This window comes from Rana temporaria, chromosome 3 (genome assembly GCF_905171775.1).
Source record: "Rana temporaria chromosome 3, aRanTem1.1, whole genome shotgun sequence".
Classification (NCBI taxonomy): Eukaryota; Metazoa; Chordata; class Amphibia; order Anura; family Ranidae; genus Rana; species Rana temporaria.
Genome location: NC_053491.1, coordinates 328,413,574 through 328,433,452, shown reverse-complemented (window position 1 = coordinate 328,433,452; position 19,879 = coordinate 328,413,574). Strand labels below are relative to the sequence as shown.

The following is a 19,879-nucleotide window of genomic DNA, read 5'->3' as shown; positions in this document are numbered from 1 at the left end:
AGCCTGACGCCACCACTCCAGTCTGCCTGATTTTGACCATCCCCGCTGTGTCCCAGGAGTGGCAGTGAGTGGAGGAATGTGTTTGCGGGTGCAGCAGGTTTACTGCAGGATGAAAAATAAAAATAGTATACTCATGCGCTGCTAAATATAATACGTGAATTATAAATATGTAAGGAACTGCTGCAACCACCTTGCACTCTGTCACTCAAACAATCATAAAAAATTCCTAAAAGATGGTGCGCTGTTCCTTTAAAAACTGTAATAAGGACCAGATGGCTTTACAGTGTCTTATTATAAGATTTACAATGAGCATCTCGTGTCCCATTTTACGTCAGCTTTCAACACGATACTGGAGGGCCACGCCATATCCCCTGACCTTCTCAATGCCAGTATCATGGTTATGCCTAAAATCTATTACCCTATTACTGACTTACTAATAAAACCGCGATTACTGACCTTTTGGTCAATGCATAAGGTGAGCACGCACTACACCCAGAGGTGATTGGTGGTTGGAGCAACTTGGGATACTCACTTTTTTCATTCATTGCAAGTGTGGACTTTTTTTGAAGCACCTACTATGGTGCTTCAAGCATTATGGACATTTACGTTTAAAAAGCATTTTTTAATTCTAGCGTCAGGGCTCATGTTTAAACTGGTAACCTCCAAAGGCTTTTAAAGCCTCACCTGGAGAATGGAGATTTTTAGGTACCACAGTTTGTCACCATTTTACATGTTCAAAATTGTAAATCTTGATATGTTGGGTATCTATTTACCTAGCGCAACATCCTCTCTTTTTATTTTACCAAAAAGTGGGTATTCTACTGAATTTGTGGGCACTAAAATTCATTTTTTCGCATTGTTTTCCAGAAAATGTGTGTCTGACACAAACGACTGCATAAATATCATGTGACATGAAATTATTCTCTAGGGCGTCTGCTTTCAGAAAATATATAACGCTTTGGGGTTTTAAGTAATTTTCGAGCAACAAAAGCTGATTTTACAATGTGTGTGAAAACTTCAAAATGTTGCCTCAGACAATGGTTAATGTGCACTTACTTTAGGCAACTCATTCAAGTGATTGGGCTGCTAGTGCACCGGAATGGATAACAAATGTTAGTGCGTTAGTATGAGCTGCAGCGTTGGAGGTGTGTTGCAAATTTACTAGAAATATTCTATACTACCCCTAGTTAACAGTAAAACATAAACTGTGCTTGTTATTCTCATACTCATGCTATTCTCATACTATTCTCATACTCCTCTCTCTTGGCTGTTGGAAATGAGCAACCTAAAGCGGAGCTCTACCCAAAAGGGGAAGTTTTCCTTTTTTAGACCCCTCCGCTGCCACATTTGCCACTTTTGGGGGAGGAGAGAAGAGCGGAGACCTGTCAACCAGGTGCCCACTCCCACTTCCGGGTAAGATGGCCACACAAAGATCACGGTGATCTACAAAATCTCAAGCCCCTCCTATCCCCTCCGTTGCCTTCTGGGAGACACACAGGTCCCAGAAGACAGCGAGACCTTTCAGAAAGCGCAGCTCGACTTGCCCATGCGCAGTAGGAAACAGGCTGTGAAGCTGCAAGTGAAGATGCCGGTGACTGCACCAAAACCGATGGACGAATCAGCTAGGGGTGCCAACATCCTGGGATACCTGGACAGGTAAGTATCCTTATAATAAAAGCCAGCAGCTACAGTATTTATAGCTGTGGACTTTTTTTTTTTACAGCCTGGAACTCTGCTTTAAAGACAACCAGTCACCAATGGTCATCTCTAATAATGGAAATCTCTTCTCTTCAGTTGTAATAATATAAATTATTTGATCTATTATTTGCTCGTACTTTCTCTCTTTCAAATCGGAACAATCAGGCTGATTGTCAGGCTTTAATGCTCTCACCTCTTCTACCTGAGCTCAGTTCTTTTCAAAGAAACTCAAAGAATTCTCATAGAACAAAATTGCAGTCAGGATTATATGAAGGAAAGTGAGACTTTGCATTGCAACTTGCTGGCGACTTTGATGTTTTGCGGCTTTGTATTGATTTGCCAAAGCCAGAATGTGACACATATTATTAAACTTACATTTTTTGGACCGTTCTTTGGCCAAAAAGCTCTCCTAATCCACATGGTAGAGTCTTGCTACCTTTAACGATGCTCAGTCTCGCTTGCCTTGGTCTTTATATAGGTCAGGTCCCTTGTATCAAAAATTGCAGGATTCTCACATACAAGTCAGATGAGTTGTTCATCTTTTCTGCACTGTGAACACAGCTTTACAATGTGCTTGCTAGGTGGACAAAGTGCTTTGGGAGGTAACAATGCTTGGGAGGAGATTTTGACCTGCAGGGATCGGGGCTAAGGCATAGGTACACAGCAGAAAATAGAATGGGAGTGGTGTATAGGGTTAAAAAGCCAAAGTCGCTAGGATGGGACAAAGAAACGACTTCCTTGTGACTTGTGAATTATTTTTTTTAAGACGGCACCCATTTAAATGAATGCGTTATGACTCGTCATGCAACTTTGACTCACACGTTGCATGAGAATTTACAACAGTGTGAACCTGGGCTTACCCTTCTCCAGTGGGAAAAGAAAATAACACCAGCACACACCTATCCTATTGAAACCAATATCTATTTTTGACTGGTAACATTAATCCTACTGCAGTTGAAGTTTGCTTTTTTTTGTGGAAAGGGTCTTCTTCCTTAGCTAATATCACTAAGCCTAATGCCGCGTACACAAGACCGTTTTTCATGACGTGAAAAATTACATTTTTTAAATTGGTTATTAAAAATGATCGTGTGTAGGCTCCAGAGCATTTTTCATGATGTGAAAAATGGGCATTAAAAACTTAGAACATGCTCTATTTTTTTAAGTCGTTTTTCACGTTGTCGTTTCTTACGTGAAAAACGGTCGTGTGTAGGCTTTAATGACGTGAAAAAACGTGCATGCTCAGCAGCAAGTTATGAGACGGGAGCGCTCGTTCGTAATGGAGATGGCACATTCGTCACGCTGTAACAGACTGAAAAGCACGAAGATTGAAAAGCGCAAATCGTCTCTCACCAAACTTTATAGTGTCGTCGTACATGTTGTACGTCACTGCGCTTTGCTTGAGCATTTTTTTTTCACGATCGTGTGTAGGCAAGGCAGGCTTGACAAGAATCACGTTGAAAAAAAACATAGTTTTTTCTAGACCATTAAAAATGGTTGTGTGTACGCGGCATAAGCTTTTGTTTATGGGGTGTTCTTGGTAATTGCCATGTGGATAATGTTTCATATGCTTTCTCTTTAGTATTTGTATTCACTAGTAAAGAGAAGGGAGACCCAGTCTAAGGTGTGGATTAAGTTAATGAATCAATCCCCCCGCTAGCAATAAGCTCACATATAATGCTGCTTGTAATTATGAAGATGCCTTGAAAAAAATTGATTAAATGGGAGATATTCTTGAGGAACTGTCTGCCTAAATAAAGTAGATAAACTGAATACAATTTCTTTGGCTTGCTTAAAGTGGTGTTAAACCCAAAAGCAAACATTTGTTATATAAGAGATTACCATTTTTTTAGCCTTTCTTCTGTATTCATCTGGCGATCCAGCCAGTAAGTCTATTTTTCAAAAGAACAAGCTCTCCAGCCGAATGTATCAGTTATAGAGAGGGGACAAACCATTTGACACTCACTGGGGTGCTTACAATGATCCTCTTTTATATATGTAAAACCTTTATCCCAAAAGGAATTTCTGTAACTGCTTATGAAGTATTAGTTGGAGTTTGACTTCCATCTGTTAGATGTATTAGCAGATTTAGATACACTAACACTCCTCTCCCTCCATACTGACAATGGTGCTATCTAAATGTGCCACCTGTGTTCATTCATCCAGAGTGGGGGCACTCTAATACAGTAGCTGTGTTACTGGCCAGATCACCAGGTGAAAACAGAGGGAAGGAAAGAAAACTGATGTAGCCACCACATCTAATGATTGGTAAGCTGAAATCCATTACATTTTTGGCTTGGGGTTTAATACCACTTTAGTCCCAACTGTAAAAACATATTTTTTTATTTTTTATATTGAAACGATTTGGGGATAGGCAGAGTAAGCCCGTTCACACTAAGTACACTTGCCTGTGATTTTCCTCATGCATAAACACAGGTAAATGTAGTGGCACATAAAACACGCATCACCCCCAGCCGCATGTACCTATAGTCCAAAATGGCTGCTACTCTCACACTAAACTGCTACAGTGTGGTGGTGGCTTAATGTGCAGGCATATATGAACGAGCGATTGGTGTGCTTTGCTTTCTAGTTCAAAGTGGAAATTGTCACTGAAGTGGGGAGTCCTATTGTTCTTTTTTTTATTTTGGCACTGGCAGTGTATCTCTCAATATCTTCAGCCTTATAAAAAAAAAAAAATCAAGAGCTGTGCACATGTTAAGAAGTGTGCATGGGTGCAGTGACAGAGGTTGAAAATATGTGTGTTGGTGTAGGGGCAGGAAGGAAAGCAGTGTTCATCCATGCATTGGTGGAGAATGAAGATACATTTGTCTGGTGGTGGTGATTAAGAAAGCGCATGTTGGTGCAGTGGCAGAGAGTGGATGTGCACATTGGTAGATTGACGGAGAATTATGTTGTGTGCAATGATGCAGTACATTGCATTGTGCCGTTGGTTTAGATGTGTCGAGTGTAGTGCACGTTGGTGCAGAGAGTGGCATAGTGGCTGTTGGTGCAGTGGAGGGTAGGGTATGTGTGGCTGTGCATGACTGTGCAATGGTGCCAAGCAAAGCCATATGTGTCAGTGATCACGGGCCAATAAGTTGTAGGTGGGGCCTATGCTGGCTAGTCACTCTAGGTGGAGCCACTGAGTTCACCTTCTTGTGACTCCTCCAGTCAAGAATATTTGTTTGAGTCAGTGACTGCAAGTATGGAAGGCAAAAGATTTGCATGAGATTCAGGAACCTAACATTTTTAGGAGAAATAATTAAAGCATACTGAATGTTTTTTCTTGGCAAGTTCTCTTTTAATGGCCTGATCCTTGCCTACGTGTTATATTAGGTCTGAGACTTGATCATTGCTGTAAATTTCAGTTCACTTTTTTTGGTTTTATTATTACTGTTAAAGTGTTACTAAACCCACAACCGCAAAATCAGTCTGTATATGCAGCAAAGCATGCTTGTTATACTCACTGTGGAACCTAAGGGGGTTAAACCTCCACATTGTGTAAAAAGGTTTGATCCAGTCTTCTCTGATCCCCCTTCTATCACAGGCCCCAATTCATCTCCTGATAGTACAGAGCATTGATGGAACTTTGCACATGCTCAGTTTGGTATGGATTGCTAGAGAGTTTTCTTTATATTTAGGGAGGGTGCATGTGATCAGCACAGGGCCAATTAGCGCTGTCCAGACAGAGGTTCAGGGGTCCTGCAGCCTCTTGGGACAGTCAGAGGAGAATGAACACTCCTCCTACATTCTTTAACCAGGCACTGATAGTCACAAGACTGCTATATACTGATGATGAGGGTGTTTAGCAGTTTATTTATATTTACTAAAATAATTACATTTCCATGTTCTGTGTACTGTGGAAGACCAGATATAGTGAATGCAGGATCCTGGGTTTAATAACACTTGAATTTTTAAATTTCTGTATTGGAAGAAAAAAAAAATCTTTAAGTAGACACCTTCCCCAAGAAAAACAAAATATAGTACTCTAATGGAAGCTAATTTGTATTTCACCTTCTGTGTCCCTTTAAATAGATTCCTTTAACCTTTCTCCTGACTAAATTGCTTAGTACATTCTGAGGTTTATAAGGAGAAAACATGTTTTTCTCCAAACTAAATTGAACTAATGATTCTTTTTCAATCCACGGGCCAAACCTCATCAATCAGGGGCCCGCTGCAAATGAGTTCAATCGTCTGCACAGTGTGCTCTCTGTTAAATCCTTATCAGGCTTTTTAACGTTAATTTAGAAATCACCATCTCAAAATGCATTTACCATGTCTGTTTGCTGGATCTTTTTCTTTAAGATGAAACCAAGTTGAAATTGTGGAACATCACAAACAAGAATGTATTACATCTACCGACCATTTTCCATCACCTTCCCCACCTGCTATCAAAGGAGAACAGCTTGCAGCCGGCAATACATGTGGGTCAAGGTCGAACAGGAGGTAGGCATTGTTCGTAATTCTTTCCCGGTATGTCTGGTCAGACCACAAGCAGGTCATAGTATTAAACTGGTATTGCATGTCATGTGTACTTTGTGATAAATCAGAGGTGGACGGACTGATGTACATTTCAGGACAAATCTTGTAGCCAACAGGAAAAATTTAACCACCAGATTTATGTGCATCCATTGTCAACAGAAGAAAATTTGATTTCCTACTTGGCCATAAACATCGATCTATAGATGGTGGTCACTTCTTGCCCACTTATACTCATAAGTGTAAAAATGTTTAGGTAACCCAGTAAACTTTTTTTTACATTACCAGTGTTGCAATGCCTGCAGCATTCATTTTTACTCCGTAAGAAAATGATAGGTGCCCAAAATTGATTAAACTGCAGATATCAAAACAGCAAGCATCCAGTGTCTGTCTATGGATATGCTAAAGATGGATTTTTTTTTGTGTTGTTTTTATTTTGTTTCTTTGATTGTTTGGCTGTCTGTTTGTTTTGTTGGGGCCCTTTCAAACGTACGGACCGTATGTCCGTATTTCATCCATCAGCTTTCGGATGAAATACGGACATACATGTATCCCTATGGAATAGTGGGTGTCAGCAGAACATCCACTGACACCCGATCTCATCAGTCCCCGCTATGGTCTGTTTCTGTAGAGGGAGGAAAATCCTATTTTTCCATCCGTCATCGGATCGGGTGAACACGGACAGACGGTCCGTGTTCATCCGATCCCCCCATAGAGGAGAGCGGAGATCTGACAGGGCGGTCCCTGCACAGTGTGCATAGACTGCCCTGTCATCTGCCAGCTCAGCGGGGATCAACGGAGCGATCCCCGCTAAGCAAGCGGATATTAAAGGAACGGATGCTCACGTGATCCGTAAGTGTGAAAGGGCCCTTAGGTCTGAAACTAGAGATTGGTATTGTAAAGAAAAGAAATAACATGTATATTCTGCAGAAAAAGTGATGTGCTTTGGTGATTTGACGTAATGTTTGAAAACTCTAATAAAAAGGGAAGATAAAAAAAAAGGAGCTGGATGTAAACATGGCTGCCTTCCTCTGAAACAAGCACACCGGGGGGATTTACTAAAACTAAACTCAGAATCTGGTGCAGCTGTGCTTGGTAGCCAATCAGCGTTTTCTACAGCACATTCAATTAAAGTGATACTAAAGTCTTGTTTTTTCATTTTATTTATAAAATAGCAAACATGTTATACATAGCTGCTCTGTGTAGTGGTTTTGCACAGGGCAGCCCAGATCCTCTTCTCGCCAGCGTTCCTGGCCATGTGCCCCCACAGCAAGCATCTTGCTATGGGGGCGCCAGAGCCATGCGGATGCTCTGTGTGTTCATTCAGACACAGAGCCACAGCTTGGCGCTGCCCCCTCTTCTTATTGCCACCAGATTTATGTGCATCCATTGTTCAGCAGGAGCCAATGGTGCCCGCTGTGTGTCTCAGCCAATCAGGAGGACAGCCAAGTCTCTTGTGCAACATCGCGGGATCAATATAGGGATCAGCTAAGTATTAGGGGGCTGAGGGAGACTGCTGCACACAGAAGACTTTTTATCTAAATTCATAGAATGCATTTGGAACCACTTTAAACTTTGACAATAAAAAGCTGTAAGCTGATTGGTTTCTATACAGAGCTGCACCAGACTTTGCACTCTCCAGGTTTAGTCAATCAACCACACTGTTATCTTGCATGTGTCCTGTCCATAAGACCCTTATTTGGGTGACCAATAAACTATAGATCTTAAAAAATTCTAACCCAGTCAGCTGCCTTTTCCTTTTCCAGATCACCTATTAGGTTTGAAAACCTTGTAGACAGGCCAAAATACAAACTACAGTTACTGAACAATTGACTAGTTAAATGTTTTATGTAAGGTTCTGTTGACATGGAATTTTCACTATACAGTATTTTGGTAACATTCCATACATACAAAGAAACCAAAACAAATAAGTTCAGAAATTAAGTTGTGTAATTAAATGGAATTTTATACAAAATATTAAATAAGTTTCAGTTAGAGCCGGTTCACACTGGGGCGACTTGCGATCCGACTTCATGTCGCCTCAAGTCGTCCCAAGTCGCGCTCTAGAGAAAAACAATGGAAGTGAACGGGAGCGGTGTTAATACACACGACTCAAGGCGATCCGACTTCAGAAAAGGTTTCTGTACTACTTCAATCCGACTTGTAGGCGATTTGTACCCAATGATTTCAATGGAAGTCGCCTCAGAAGTCGGATCACTGTCTTAACTGAATCGACTTTCCAGGAAGATAACATATATTTCTCAGGCAAACCTCTCCTGCCCCCTTCCCTCCCCCTCCCTCTCCCAGAGCTGATTGTTGTTTTATTGGCCACTGGAAAGTCTCCTGTCCTGGAGACGACTTCAAGTTGTGTTGTAAATCGCCCCAGATCGCCCTGTGGTTCATGTTCAAGTCGTGTCGGAGTCGCCTCTGAAAGTCGCACTGGAAGTCGTGTCGCCCTAGTGTGAACCGACTCTAAGAGTGTTCAATACTTTTTCCCTGTGTCATTCCATTTTCTTACACAACTTAATTTCAATAGTATTCGTTTTGGTATCTTTGTATGTATGGATTGCATGGGTTGTTACCGACATGTGGGGAATATTTCATTTCAAAAGCACCTTTCTAAGTATATTTACCTAGAAAAATGGTGACCAGTTCAATACTTATTTCTCTTATCGTCCATGGACGGACACGGCCTTCTCAAGTCTTGACAAGTGGGTTATGTTCCTGTTCACAGGAGCGGACTAGGCAGAAAAATGTTAGATATTTAAATACATGTTACATTGTTACATTGAACAGCCCCTGCCCAGGGGACGGGCCCTTCGGACATAACCCTCCTCTCTGCAGCATGCAGCCTTAGTTTTTTTCTGCCTAGCAAAGGAGAAGGGCATATGCCTCCCTTTGGGCCCAGCGCCCTGAGGAAATTAAAATTTTTATTTTCTTTATTTTATTTCTTTGAGAATCTTCTATCAACTGCCGGCTGAGAGACAGGCTGGATATATAGATCCTTGTAGTCTCCCCAATCCGGCCAGCGAGCGGGAGCACATCATTGCTAAGGGCTGGGTCTGCCACGACATACCCCATGACTCCTGGGGTGGCCGGTGAGATTTTGCCCATATGACTGGGCTATGGTGTTGTCTCACTCACAGTGGACCAGGCCGACAGCTACGCCAACGAGGTTGTATGCCTGTCAGGAATGCGTTAGCGGGTCCTCGCATGGACAGGTAAGTACAGTCCTTCCCGCCTCGGTGGGTCGGTACGGCTGGGGTTGGGGGGTCCTCCTATCCTCCCTTTCCTGCTCTCTGTCATGTTTCCCTCTACTGCAATGCTACTGCTACTGCTGCCCACGGGGTGGACCTGTGGGGGGGCTCCTTTTCCCACCAGGGGACTGTGGGGTGTCTGGGCCTGCGTTTTTTCTGTGGGGGTGTTTTTGCCACAGTAAGGCCCCATTATTTTATTTTGAATGTGGTTTTGGCCTGTAGTGCTGGCTTCTACAGTGCGCAGTTTACCTCACAGCTTTACCTCACAGCCTTTTCCTCTGACACACACTGTTAACTGAGGGCGGGCAGCAGCGCTGAACAGTCTCTTCCTGGGTTGGTGAGTCCCCTGGGTAACCCCCTGGTCAGCGCAGCAGGAGGGTGGGCTTTTATTCAGGTCTGAATAGGTCCCTGAAAACTGTCTTGTTATGGAGTCAGTATCTAGTTCTTCTTCCCCAAACATGCCAGAGGTGGCAGCTGGTGCTCCTGCACCTGCGGTTCCCATTGACACTTTGTCGACAGTCATGGAAACATTTGTTGCCAGGGTGGAAGCGGCGTGCGGGCGTAAGGGGGGTAAAAAGCCCCCCGCCATCCCCTGGGGAATGCTCTGACTCAGACCAGGACCTGGCTGCGGCTCAGGTCCCCGGTTCTGTGTTGTCTGAAGATGTGGACCAGGACCTTCCTTGTGAGGAAGACTCCTCACTTGGGTCAGTACAGGACAGGGCACTTATCAGTGCTGTGAGGGACTCCCTTAAGCTGGATAGTGCAGCTAAGGCATGCTCTGAGGGCTCTGTCTTTTTTGGGTCCCACAAATCAGACCATTCTGTGAAGGTTTTTCCTTATGTGCCCTTTTTTGACAAGTTCATTGATAAGGAATAGGACAAGCCGCAGAAGTCCTTTGTAGTTCCTCAGCGCCTGGCGGTTCAGTACCACTTTGAGGAGAGCCTCTTGAAAAAATGGGCTTCTCCTCCAATAGTGGACCCCCCGGTTGCCCGATTAAATAAGGTGACCACTCGTCGTATAGAAGGGACCCCTGCCTTTAAGGACCATACTGATAGGAGGTCCGAGGCACTGACCCGCTCCATGTTTACCATGTTGGGGTCTGCATTGCGGCCGCAACCCTGGTGTCTCAGACACTCACTGAATGGGCAAAGGTTTTGCAACAGACTGTGGAGGAGCACCAACTCCCTCCCGAATTTATTAGACTGGCTGACCAGTTGGTCCAGGGCCTTGTATATGTCTGTGATGCTACACTGGATGCAGCACCCTTGATATCCAGAGCTTCTGTTTCGGCAGTGGTTTTGCGCCGCCTGATTTGGCTGAATTGCTGGTCTGCTGACCAAGCATCCTAAAAAGCCCTGGCTGATTTACCCTTCAAGGGTGGGAGGCTTTTTGGTACCTCGCTGGATGACATTATGAACGATGTCACTGGGGGTAAGAGCACTCTCCTACCTCAGTCCACCAGGGGAAAAGAAGCCGCACCGTAAGACGGGTCCTTCATTTCCCACTCAAAAGCAGTATTTTCGCCAGTCAAGGCCTGCGGGTAAACTCTCCCAGGCCGACAAGGGCTCAGTTGGGGGACAGAAACGTCCCTGGGTGCGTAAGCAGAACAAGCTGGCACCCAAACCCACCAATGCATGAAGCCTTGCCCCCGCTCGACTCATGGGTGGGGGGACGGCTTCGCAGGTTCACAGCTCGGTGGACCTCCCTGCTCTCCGACCTCTGGGTACAAGATACAGTTTCTTTCCTATCCACCAAACAGATTCTTTCCCTCAAGTCTCCCTCTCCTTCTGGCTCGTCAGTCTGCCCTGCTAGGGGCAGTGCAGGACTTGCTAATTTGCGGGGTAATTTTACCCGTTCCGCAGGATGAGAGGTTTCAGGGATTTTATTTGAATCTGTTTGTGGTCCCGAAGAAGGACGGGGTCCGTCCAATTTTGGACCTCAAAGCCCTAAATGCCTTTGTAAGAGTAAAGAATTTCCGCATGGAATCCATTTGCTCGGTGGTAGCTGCGCTCCATCTGAGGGACTTTCTGGCGTCCTTGGACATCAAGGACGCTTACTTGCATGTCCCAATTTGCGCAAGTCACCAGAGGTTTCTGCGTTTTGCGTAAGGGGAGGACCACTATCAGTTTGTGGCCCTTCCTTTTTGACTAGCGTCAGCACCACGAGTTTTCACCAAGGTGCTTGCGCCGATCCTAGCTTTGCTAAGACAGCGAGGCATTGCCATCGTAGGCTACTTAGACGACCTTCTTCTGAGAGCAGCTTCTGGCTCAGAATTAGAGGTGGCGGCCTCGTCTTGCAAGACGTCATACTTGGTCCTCCATAAGGATAAGGCGGTGTTGCGCCCGCAACCTTCCTTTCTTCCGAAGGTGGTTTCGTCATTTCACCTTAATGAGGACATTGTACTTCCATCCTTGTGTCCTCGGCCGGCGCATCCTAAGGAGGTTGCGCTACATACTTTGGACGTGGTACGCGCTTTGCGGGTGTACCTGTCTGCTACTGCTCCGTTTCGGAGGTCTGACTCACTTTTTGTGTCGGTATCTGGTCCACAAAAGGGCCTGGCGGTCTTGTCGGCCACCATTTCTTGGTAGATCAGGCAGACCGTCATACAGGCCTATGCTCTTAGGGGGGCGGTCGCCCCCCTTTCCGGTCACGGCACATTCGACCAGGGCAATTGGTGCTTCCTGGGCTTTTCGACATCAAGCGTCTGTCTCACAGATGTGTAAGGTCGTCCGTTCACACTTTTTCCAAATTTTACAAGGTTGATGCGAGTGCATCTTCAGATGCTTCATTCGGCCGCAAAGGTTTTGCAGCCGAAGTTTCAACTCCTCCGTTGAGGAGCTCTGCTTGTTTGGGGTGAAGTTTTTGTTTTTACTGATACTGTTCCCACCCCTCGTTTTTTTACACTGCTTGGGGATGTCCCACTTGTCAAGACTTGAGAAGGCTGTGTCTGTCCATGGACGATAAGAGAAAATTGGATTTTTTGTACTCACCGTAAAATCCTTTTCTCTGTCGTCCATGGACGGACACAGCACCCACCCCTCCTTTTGGTCTGTTCAACTCTGTTAAAGTAACAGGTATTTAAATATCTAACATGTTTCTGTCTAGTCCTCTCCTGTGAACAGGAACATAACCCACTTGTCAAGACTTGAGAAGGCTGTGGACGACAGAGAAAAGGATTATACGGTGAGAACAAAAAATTCTATTTTTACCCGCTGTATGTTCATTTTGGGTCTTTTAAATGCAGTTTTAATTGGTTTTATCGCACTGAACATTTATCATTACTATGATATGCTCATTATAAAAACAAGCAAAAAAAAAACACTTTTTCAAAATGAGCAACTGAATTGTCCCAAATGTGTTGTACTTTTATTTATTTATTAATATTAATGTACAATATTATACTTCATTTATGTTAATGCTTCTTCTTAATGTCTCTTTTTCTTTGCCAGTATCTATAGTAATGGGTATCCCCAGTGTGAAGAGGGAGGTGCACTCCTACTTGACAGACACTCTTAACTCCTTGATATCTGAGCTTAATCAACAGGAGAAAGAAGACTGTGTGATTGTGGTGCTAATAGCAGAGGTATTTTAATACATTGGTAATCATAAATATGTTGGAACTATTTTGCCTAAGACTTTTTAATTTTCCTAAAAGGTAACTCCACTTTCATGGGGAAAAAAATATAGCGATAAAAAAAAACAATTAATAGAACACAAGCTATAATGTAATTAAACATTAACATTTTTATTTAATTTTCAAACTACAGCTGCTGTAATTTTCTATAATTTCAATGCAATTTGACTCCTAGAGGCGTTACATGCACAGTTTGTGTACAGAACTCTCCCAGAAATGTGTGACAAAAGTCAGGTTTTAGGCATCCTTTGCAACACAATTTTCATTTTTGGTGAGATAATTCCTTAGGAGTTAATCAATTCTAAAGGGATGGAGACACCAGCTGATTTAATTACCGGTAGTCACTCTTTCAGAAACAGTATCAGTGTTTTTTTTTCTCAACAAAAGTGGAGTAAGCCTGGGTTCACAGACAGCTTGTAAACCCAAAGTATGCCAGTTGGAAGTTTATTTTAGTAATCTTTTTTTTTTTTTTTTTTTTTTTTTTACTGAATAACAAGTCCCATATTTTGGCTAAGGTCAGTCTTTGGGAGAGCCCCTCGACTTAGTATTCGATGGTCAGCTTCCCGCGACCTAGACTAAAACGGGGTCTGCCAGGCCTTCTGGCTAGGCAGACCATTGAAACTCTATGTCTCTGTCAGGAGCCTTGCACCCCGTGGGAATCAGGGAGAGGTCCTACCCCTTTGGGGGTGGACTAAAGCACTCTCTTAAGTCCCACTAAATTTTTGAGAGCTGTAACACTACAGAGTCCCTCACACAACACAACTTTGCAGCAAATACAGAATCTGCAGAAAGTGGAGTCTTGCTTAAAAAAGGAAAAGGAAAAAAAACTCCTAAAAAGTGCATCCAGGTCACGTTTGTTTAAAGCAGGGGTGGGGAACCTTTTTTCTGCCAAGGGCCATTTGGATTTTTGTAACATCATTCGGGAGCCGTACAAAACGATCAACTTAAAAATTAACACCGCACATCTGGACCCCTTTTACATTACACAGCACCGCATCTCTGGACCCCTTTTACATTACACAGCACCGCATCTCTGGACCCCTTTTCTATTACACCGCACTCTGGACCCCTTTTACATTACACAGCAACACTCTGCACCACTAGACCCCTTTAGATTTACACAGACACCCCCCAGCTTTGTCCTTTCCTGCATTAATCATGCAGATGGAGAGACAGTGAGCAGCGCTGAACAGAGGGCAATCACCTGCTGGTTTACTTATGTTAGCTTCAGCAGCTCTCTACTCAGCGCTGCTCAATGTCTCTCTCTCCCCCTGCGGTACAGGAGAGTGTTTGCTTACCTTGCAGCTGGAGATGGAGAAAATTAAACTTGGCGCGCCGCCGCCGCCACGCTGTAAACACGTTGAAACACGTCAGCGCAGAGGCACAGCGCCTCCCACTTCACTGCCCGCCAATCGCTGCCGTTATCTGTTTTTTTCAGCCCTTCCGCCGAGTTGGCTGGTGTTCCCTGCCACTCCAACATCAAGGGAGACAGACAGTTCCACCAGCCAACCAGGCGGTAGGGCTGAAAAAAAAAATGTGTCCTGCTCGGCGGGACTCGGGGCTATTAGTGAAAGCCTTAATGGCCGAGACTCGGGGCTTTTCACCAAACCATTCGGGGCTCCAGCCTCCCCAGCCCACAGCTCCGCGGACACACACTCAGCGGCACGGGGGGCCGGATGGAATGATTTTGCCAACCCTGGTTTAAAGGCTAAGTTTATGTTTGAAAAACAATAATAAATGCATATTTTTTGTAGGTAAAAAAAAAAAAATGTGCATTTTTTCTTCTTCTTTATTTTTGGAGCCTGTAAAGCTCTGCACCAGCAATCAGCAGATCGCTAGTGCCATGCAGGTCTCCTGCAGACCTGTCGTATTTGTCTGCCCATACACCCCGTATGGGCAAGCAGATACACTGACAGGAAGAATCAATGAACTACCACGGCGCTCAGCAGCACCGTGGTAGTTTATTGAGAACTACAGCCACAAAGACTTGTAGTTCATTCATACACAGAGCTCAATTGAATGAATGACTCATCCGCGTGGGCAGAGCCGCGCATGGCCACGCTGATTCAAAAAAGTGACAGCTAGTACGGGGAACTTCTCCCAGTACTGCTGTCACTGAGAGGAGGGGGATTGAGCAGTGGCTTGAGCATTGGGAATGTTACATTTTCCACCCTAAAAACTGATGGAACATGTTTCCAAAGGTGAACTTATCCTTTGACCTCGGATCACACAAGATGCAATGCAAACACCATTCAAAGCGATTCCGGTGTGGACAAAAAAAAGGGTTTTGCACCAGTTTGGTGTAAACACTGTTCAATTTGAGTCGTACAAATCCATGGCTCAACTCACACCCCAGAGACCGCGCATGTAAATAGCACAGGAATGTGCTGCAATTCCTGTGCTAATTACATGTAGTTTCTCGCACCCCAGCAGTGTGAACCCAGGCTTAAGGTGGCCATAGATGGATCAAAATGTGTCCAGTTCAGCAGGAACTAACCACATTTTGACCCATGTGTGGCCACTGCTGTGGTTGCAGTAAAGAAAATTGCTTCATCTTTGGCCTCCTTAAACCTTTGAGATGGGAAAAGAGGCAAGTACTATGGCTGGAGGAGATTTCAAAGGTCCCAAGATAAATAAACAGTCAGTACTTGACTCCATCCCCTGGACTTAAACATCTGTAATTCAAATACCACTCTTGGGTAGCCTTACCTTTATGGCCCAATTACACTTGCATATTTTATAAAGCACATAAAGGTGATTGTAAACGATCACTTTGTAAATCAACCTATTCAGTTTAAAATAGAAATGAAAGGCAAAGCTTTTTCGTATTAAAAAACAAAACAAAAAACATAAATACTTTTATTCCCACTTTTTTTTATAAGTGGTCACATTCCCTCTGTTCTAAGTTGCATAAGAGATGGAGAGAGGGGACACAGCAGCACACTGATCTTGCCAGTGAATAGCTGTGCAGAGGGGGTACACTGAGTTCCCCCGCCTACCTAGAGTACTGACCACAGCGTGCTCTACTGTTTAGTGTGGTCAGTTTTTATTATGAAAGCAGAGGGACTGAACAGGATACTTTATAATAAAGTACATGGTACAGCAGGCACATATCAGGAATATGAAGTGTAGCAAACAATAGTTTTACTGTGGCCAAGTGACACAGGCAGATCAGACAACGTACCGGTACACTTGCCGGGTTTTGGGCACTCGCGCCAGCTCCCCCTGCCGGCCCATGTCGTGATTGGACACAGCATGAGTTTGGCAGCTAATTTCAGGCAACGGTTTTAGCTGAAGTCAGCTGATCGCCTGTTTCCAATCTCACACAGAGTTCTGAGATTACAAAAATACAGAACTCTGTGTACTGTGAACAGCAATTTGGCTGTTGCAGGGAGGGAAAAAGGTATTTGATCCCCTGCCAATTTTGTATGTTTGCCCAATGACAAATAAATGATCAGTCTATAATTTTAATGGTAAGTTTATTTTAACAGTGAGAGACAGAATAACAACAAAAATATCCAGAAAAACGCATCTCAAAAAAGTTATAAATTGATTTGCATTTTAATGAGTGAAATAAGTATTTGATTCCCTATCATTCAGTAAGATTTATGGCTCCCAGGTGTCTTCTATACAGGTAACAAGCTCAAAGGGAGTGCTCCTAATCTCAGCTTGTTACCTGTATAAAAGACACACCTGCCCACAGAAGCATTCAGATTACAATCAGATTACAATCGCTCCACAATGGCCAAGACCAAAGAGCTGTCCAAGGATGTTGGGGACAATATTGTAGACTTACACAAGACTGGTTTGGGCTACAAGACCATCACCAAGCAGATTTGTCAGAGGGTGTCAACAGAAACACAGAATAACTGTCAATCTCCTTCGGTCTGGGGCTCCATGCAAGATCTCACCTAGTGGAGTTTCAATGATCATGAGAATGGTGAGGAATTAGCCCAGAACTACACAGGAGAATATGGTCAATGATCTCAAGGCAGCTGGGACCATTGTCACCAAGAAAACAATTGGTAACACACTACACCGTGAAGGACTGAAATCCTGCAGCGCCCGCAAGGTCCCCCTGCTCAAGAAAGCACATGTGCAGCCCGTCTGAAGTTTGCGAATGAACATTTGAATGATTTAGAGGAGAACCAGGTGAAATGTTTTGTGGTCAGATGAGACCAAAATCAAGCTCTTTGGTATCAACTCAACTCACCATGTTTGGAGGAGGAGGAATGCTGCCTTTGACCCCAAGAACACCATCCCTACCGTCAAACATGGAGGTGGCAACATTATGCTTTGGGGGTGTTTTTTGGCTAAGGGGACAGGACAACTTCACCACATCAGAGGGACGATGGCCGGGGGCCATGTACTGTCAAATCTTGGGTGAGTACCTCCTTTCCTCAACCAGGGTATTGAAAACGGGTCCTGAATGGGTCTTCCAGCATGACAATGACCCAAAACACACAGCAGAGGCAACAAAGCAGTGGCTCAAGAAGAAGCACATTAAGGTCCTGGAGTGGCCTAGCCAGTCTCCAGCCCTTAATCCCATAGAAAATATGTAGTGGGAGCTGAAGGTTTGAGTTGCCAAACGTCAGCCTTGAAACCTTAATGACTTGGAGAGGATCTGCAAAGAGGAGTGGGACAAATCCCTCCTAAATTGTGTGCAAACCAGGTGACCAACTAAAAGAAACGTCTGACCACTGTGATTGCCAGCATGTACTAAGTCATGTTTTGCTTAGGAGTCAAATACTTATTTCACTCATTAAAATACAAAATCAATTTACAACTTTTTTGAAATGCATTTTTCTGGATATTTTTGTTATTCCGTCTTTCACTGTTAAAATTAACCTACCATTAAAATTATAGAATGATTATTTCTTTGTCAGTGGGCAAATGTACAAAATCAGCAGGAGATCAAATACGTTTTCCCTTTACTGTACATGTTCACCCCTTCCCAGCCAGTGTCATTAGTACAGTGTCAGTGTACAGTGGTATCACTGTATTAATGTCACTAGCGATGTCCGTTAGTGAACCCTCGCAGATAGTGTCTGTTAGCGCCAGAATGCCTGCCACCCTAAAGAAGTCACACTATAAGTCACTGATCACCCCCATTACAATATAGTGTCTATAGGTGCAAAAATTCCAGTATATTTACCATAGTTTGTAGATGTTATGACTTTCGTTCAAACGAATTACCGTATATACTCGAGTATAAGCCAAGTTTTTTAGCGCTGAAAATACATCCCTTGGCTTATACTCGAGTCAGTGTACCTGAAGGCCTGCGGGCGTTCACAGATGTCCTCTTGTCCGAGGATGAAAGAAGGTCCATGATTGGCGGAACACTGAACATAGTGTCTGCTTAGAAACGGAGTCCGAGGATGAGAGGACATCCGTGATAGGCCGTAGCGGAACACAGTGTCAAACGCCTATCATGGAATGGAACGGGACCAGGAGGAAGCCGCGACTTTTGAAAAATGGACGCCCGCAGCCTGTCAATAATTCAGGTACGTTGCAATGGGCACAGTAAGGTTGGGCTGCAGAACCATAAATAGTAAGGGACAACACACTAAACTTTTGAATTTTCTTGCATGCAAGTTTTTGGGCAGACCTCATGTTTGCATAATGAAAGCCATTGCACACAGCTGCCAAGAATAAGAAGCACAGGAAATGAGCAGTGAAAGTACGCTATTTGCTGTGTGCAAGCCTCTCTGAACTCTGGTCTGTCATAGTATTCTTTCTTTTATATTGTTCTTAGCCTATTTGTCACTTGATATTGTTTGTACACTCTCATGTATTGAATGAAGGAAATGAGTGCCCAAATATTTGAAATGAGCACAGTGAGGCATGCAAATGGGCACAGTGAGGCATGCAAATGGGCACAGTGAGGCTGCAAATGGGCATTGTTGACCCTCTTTTCCGCTTACAGTAGCTCCTGCATTCTCACCCTAGGCTTATACTCGAGTCAATACGTTTTCCCATTTTTCGTGGTAAAATTAGGACCTCGGCTTATACTCAGGTTGGCTTATACTCGAGTATATACGGTAATATACACTTATTGGGATTTTTATATAGCAGAATGCGTTTTTTACCCAAATTTATGAAGAAATTCGTTTTTTTTTTGGATATATTTTATAACAGTGTAAAAAATATTGGGATTTGTTTTTCAAAATGTTTGCTCTTTTTAAAAAAAAAAAACTGTGGTGATCAAATACTACCTAAAGAAACCGCTATTTGTGTGAAAAAAAATTCTATAAATTGTGTTTGCATACAGTGTTGCATGACAACGCAATTGCCAGTTAAAGGTAGAGCAGTGCTAAATCGCAAAAAAATGCTCTGGTAATGAAGGGGGTAAATCCTTCCAGAGGTCAGGTGGTTAATATGCAGCAAAGTGTATTCTTATTGCAAGGCATTGCCGTTCGTTTCCAATGGTACTCCAATGAGCATACATTGCATCTGTCCACCCATGCATTCCCTTGAGGTGCACTGAAAAAAATAACTCCGCTTTTGTTGGGAAAAAAAACATTCCCCTTCTGGGTGATCGATGTACTTTGCATGGATTTTAACAAACTTTGTTGCAGAGTCCTACCTTTTGTTATTCTGAAGAAAGAGCTTTCCGTTTGTGTCTATGTGAAAGGGAATCTGTATGGAAGTGGTTTCATAACTATCAATCAGCTGCTGCACCCGCAGGGCTCTGAGTAAAATTGCAGGGTCTGGATCCCTTTAGACCTGATTTCCCATTGGGAGTCTCTCACCAAAAATTACATTTTTGGTAGAATCCTAGACAGCCAAGATTTTACAACCACTTTAAAAATGA

General features: G+C 43.6%; 1 protein-coding gene across 1 annotated transcript in view; it reads left to right on the top strand.

The window, feature by feature from the left end:
- Positions 1–19,879, top strand: part of MGAT4B (alpha-1,3-mannosyl-glycoprotein 4-beta-N-acetylglucosaminyltransferase B) — a 600,394-nt gene that overhangs the window by 313,853 nt on the left and 266,662 nt on the right. Inside the window, exons 3-4 of the mRNA XM_040344984.1 lie at positions 6,001–6,141; positions 12,881–13,014. Of these exons, the coding sequence (XP_040200918.1) occupies positions 6,001–6,141; positions 12,881–13,014 (275 nt within the window). The remainder of the gene's footprint in view (positions 1–6,000; positions 6,142–12,880; positions 13,015–19,879) is intronic.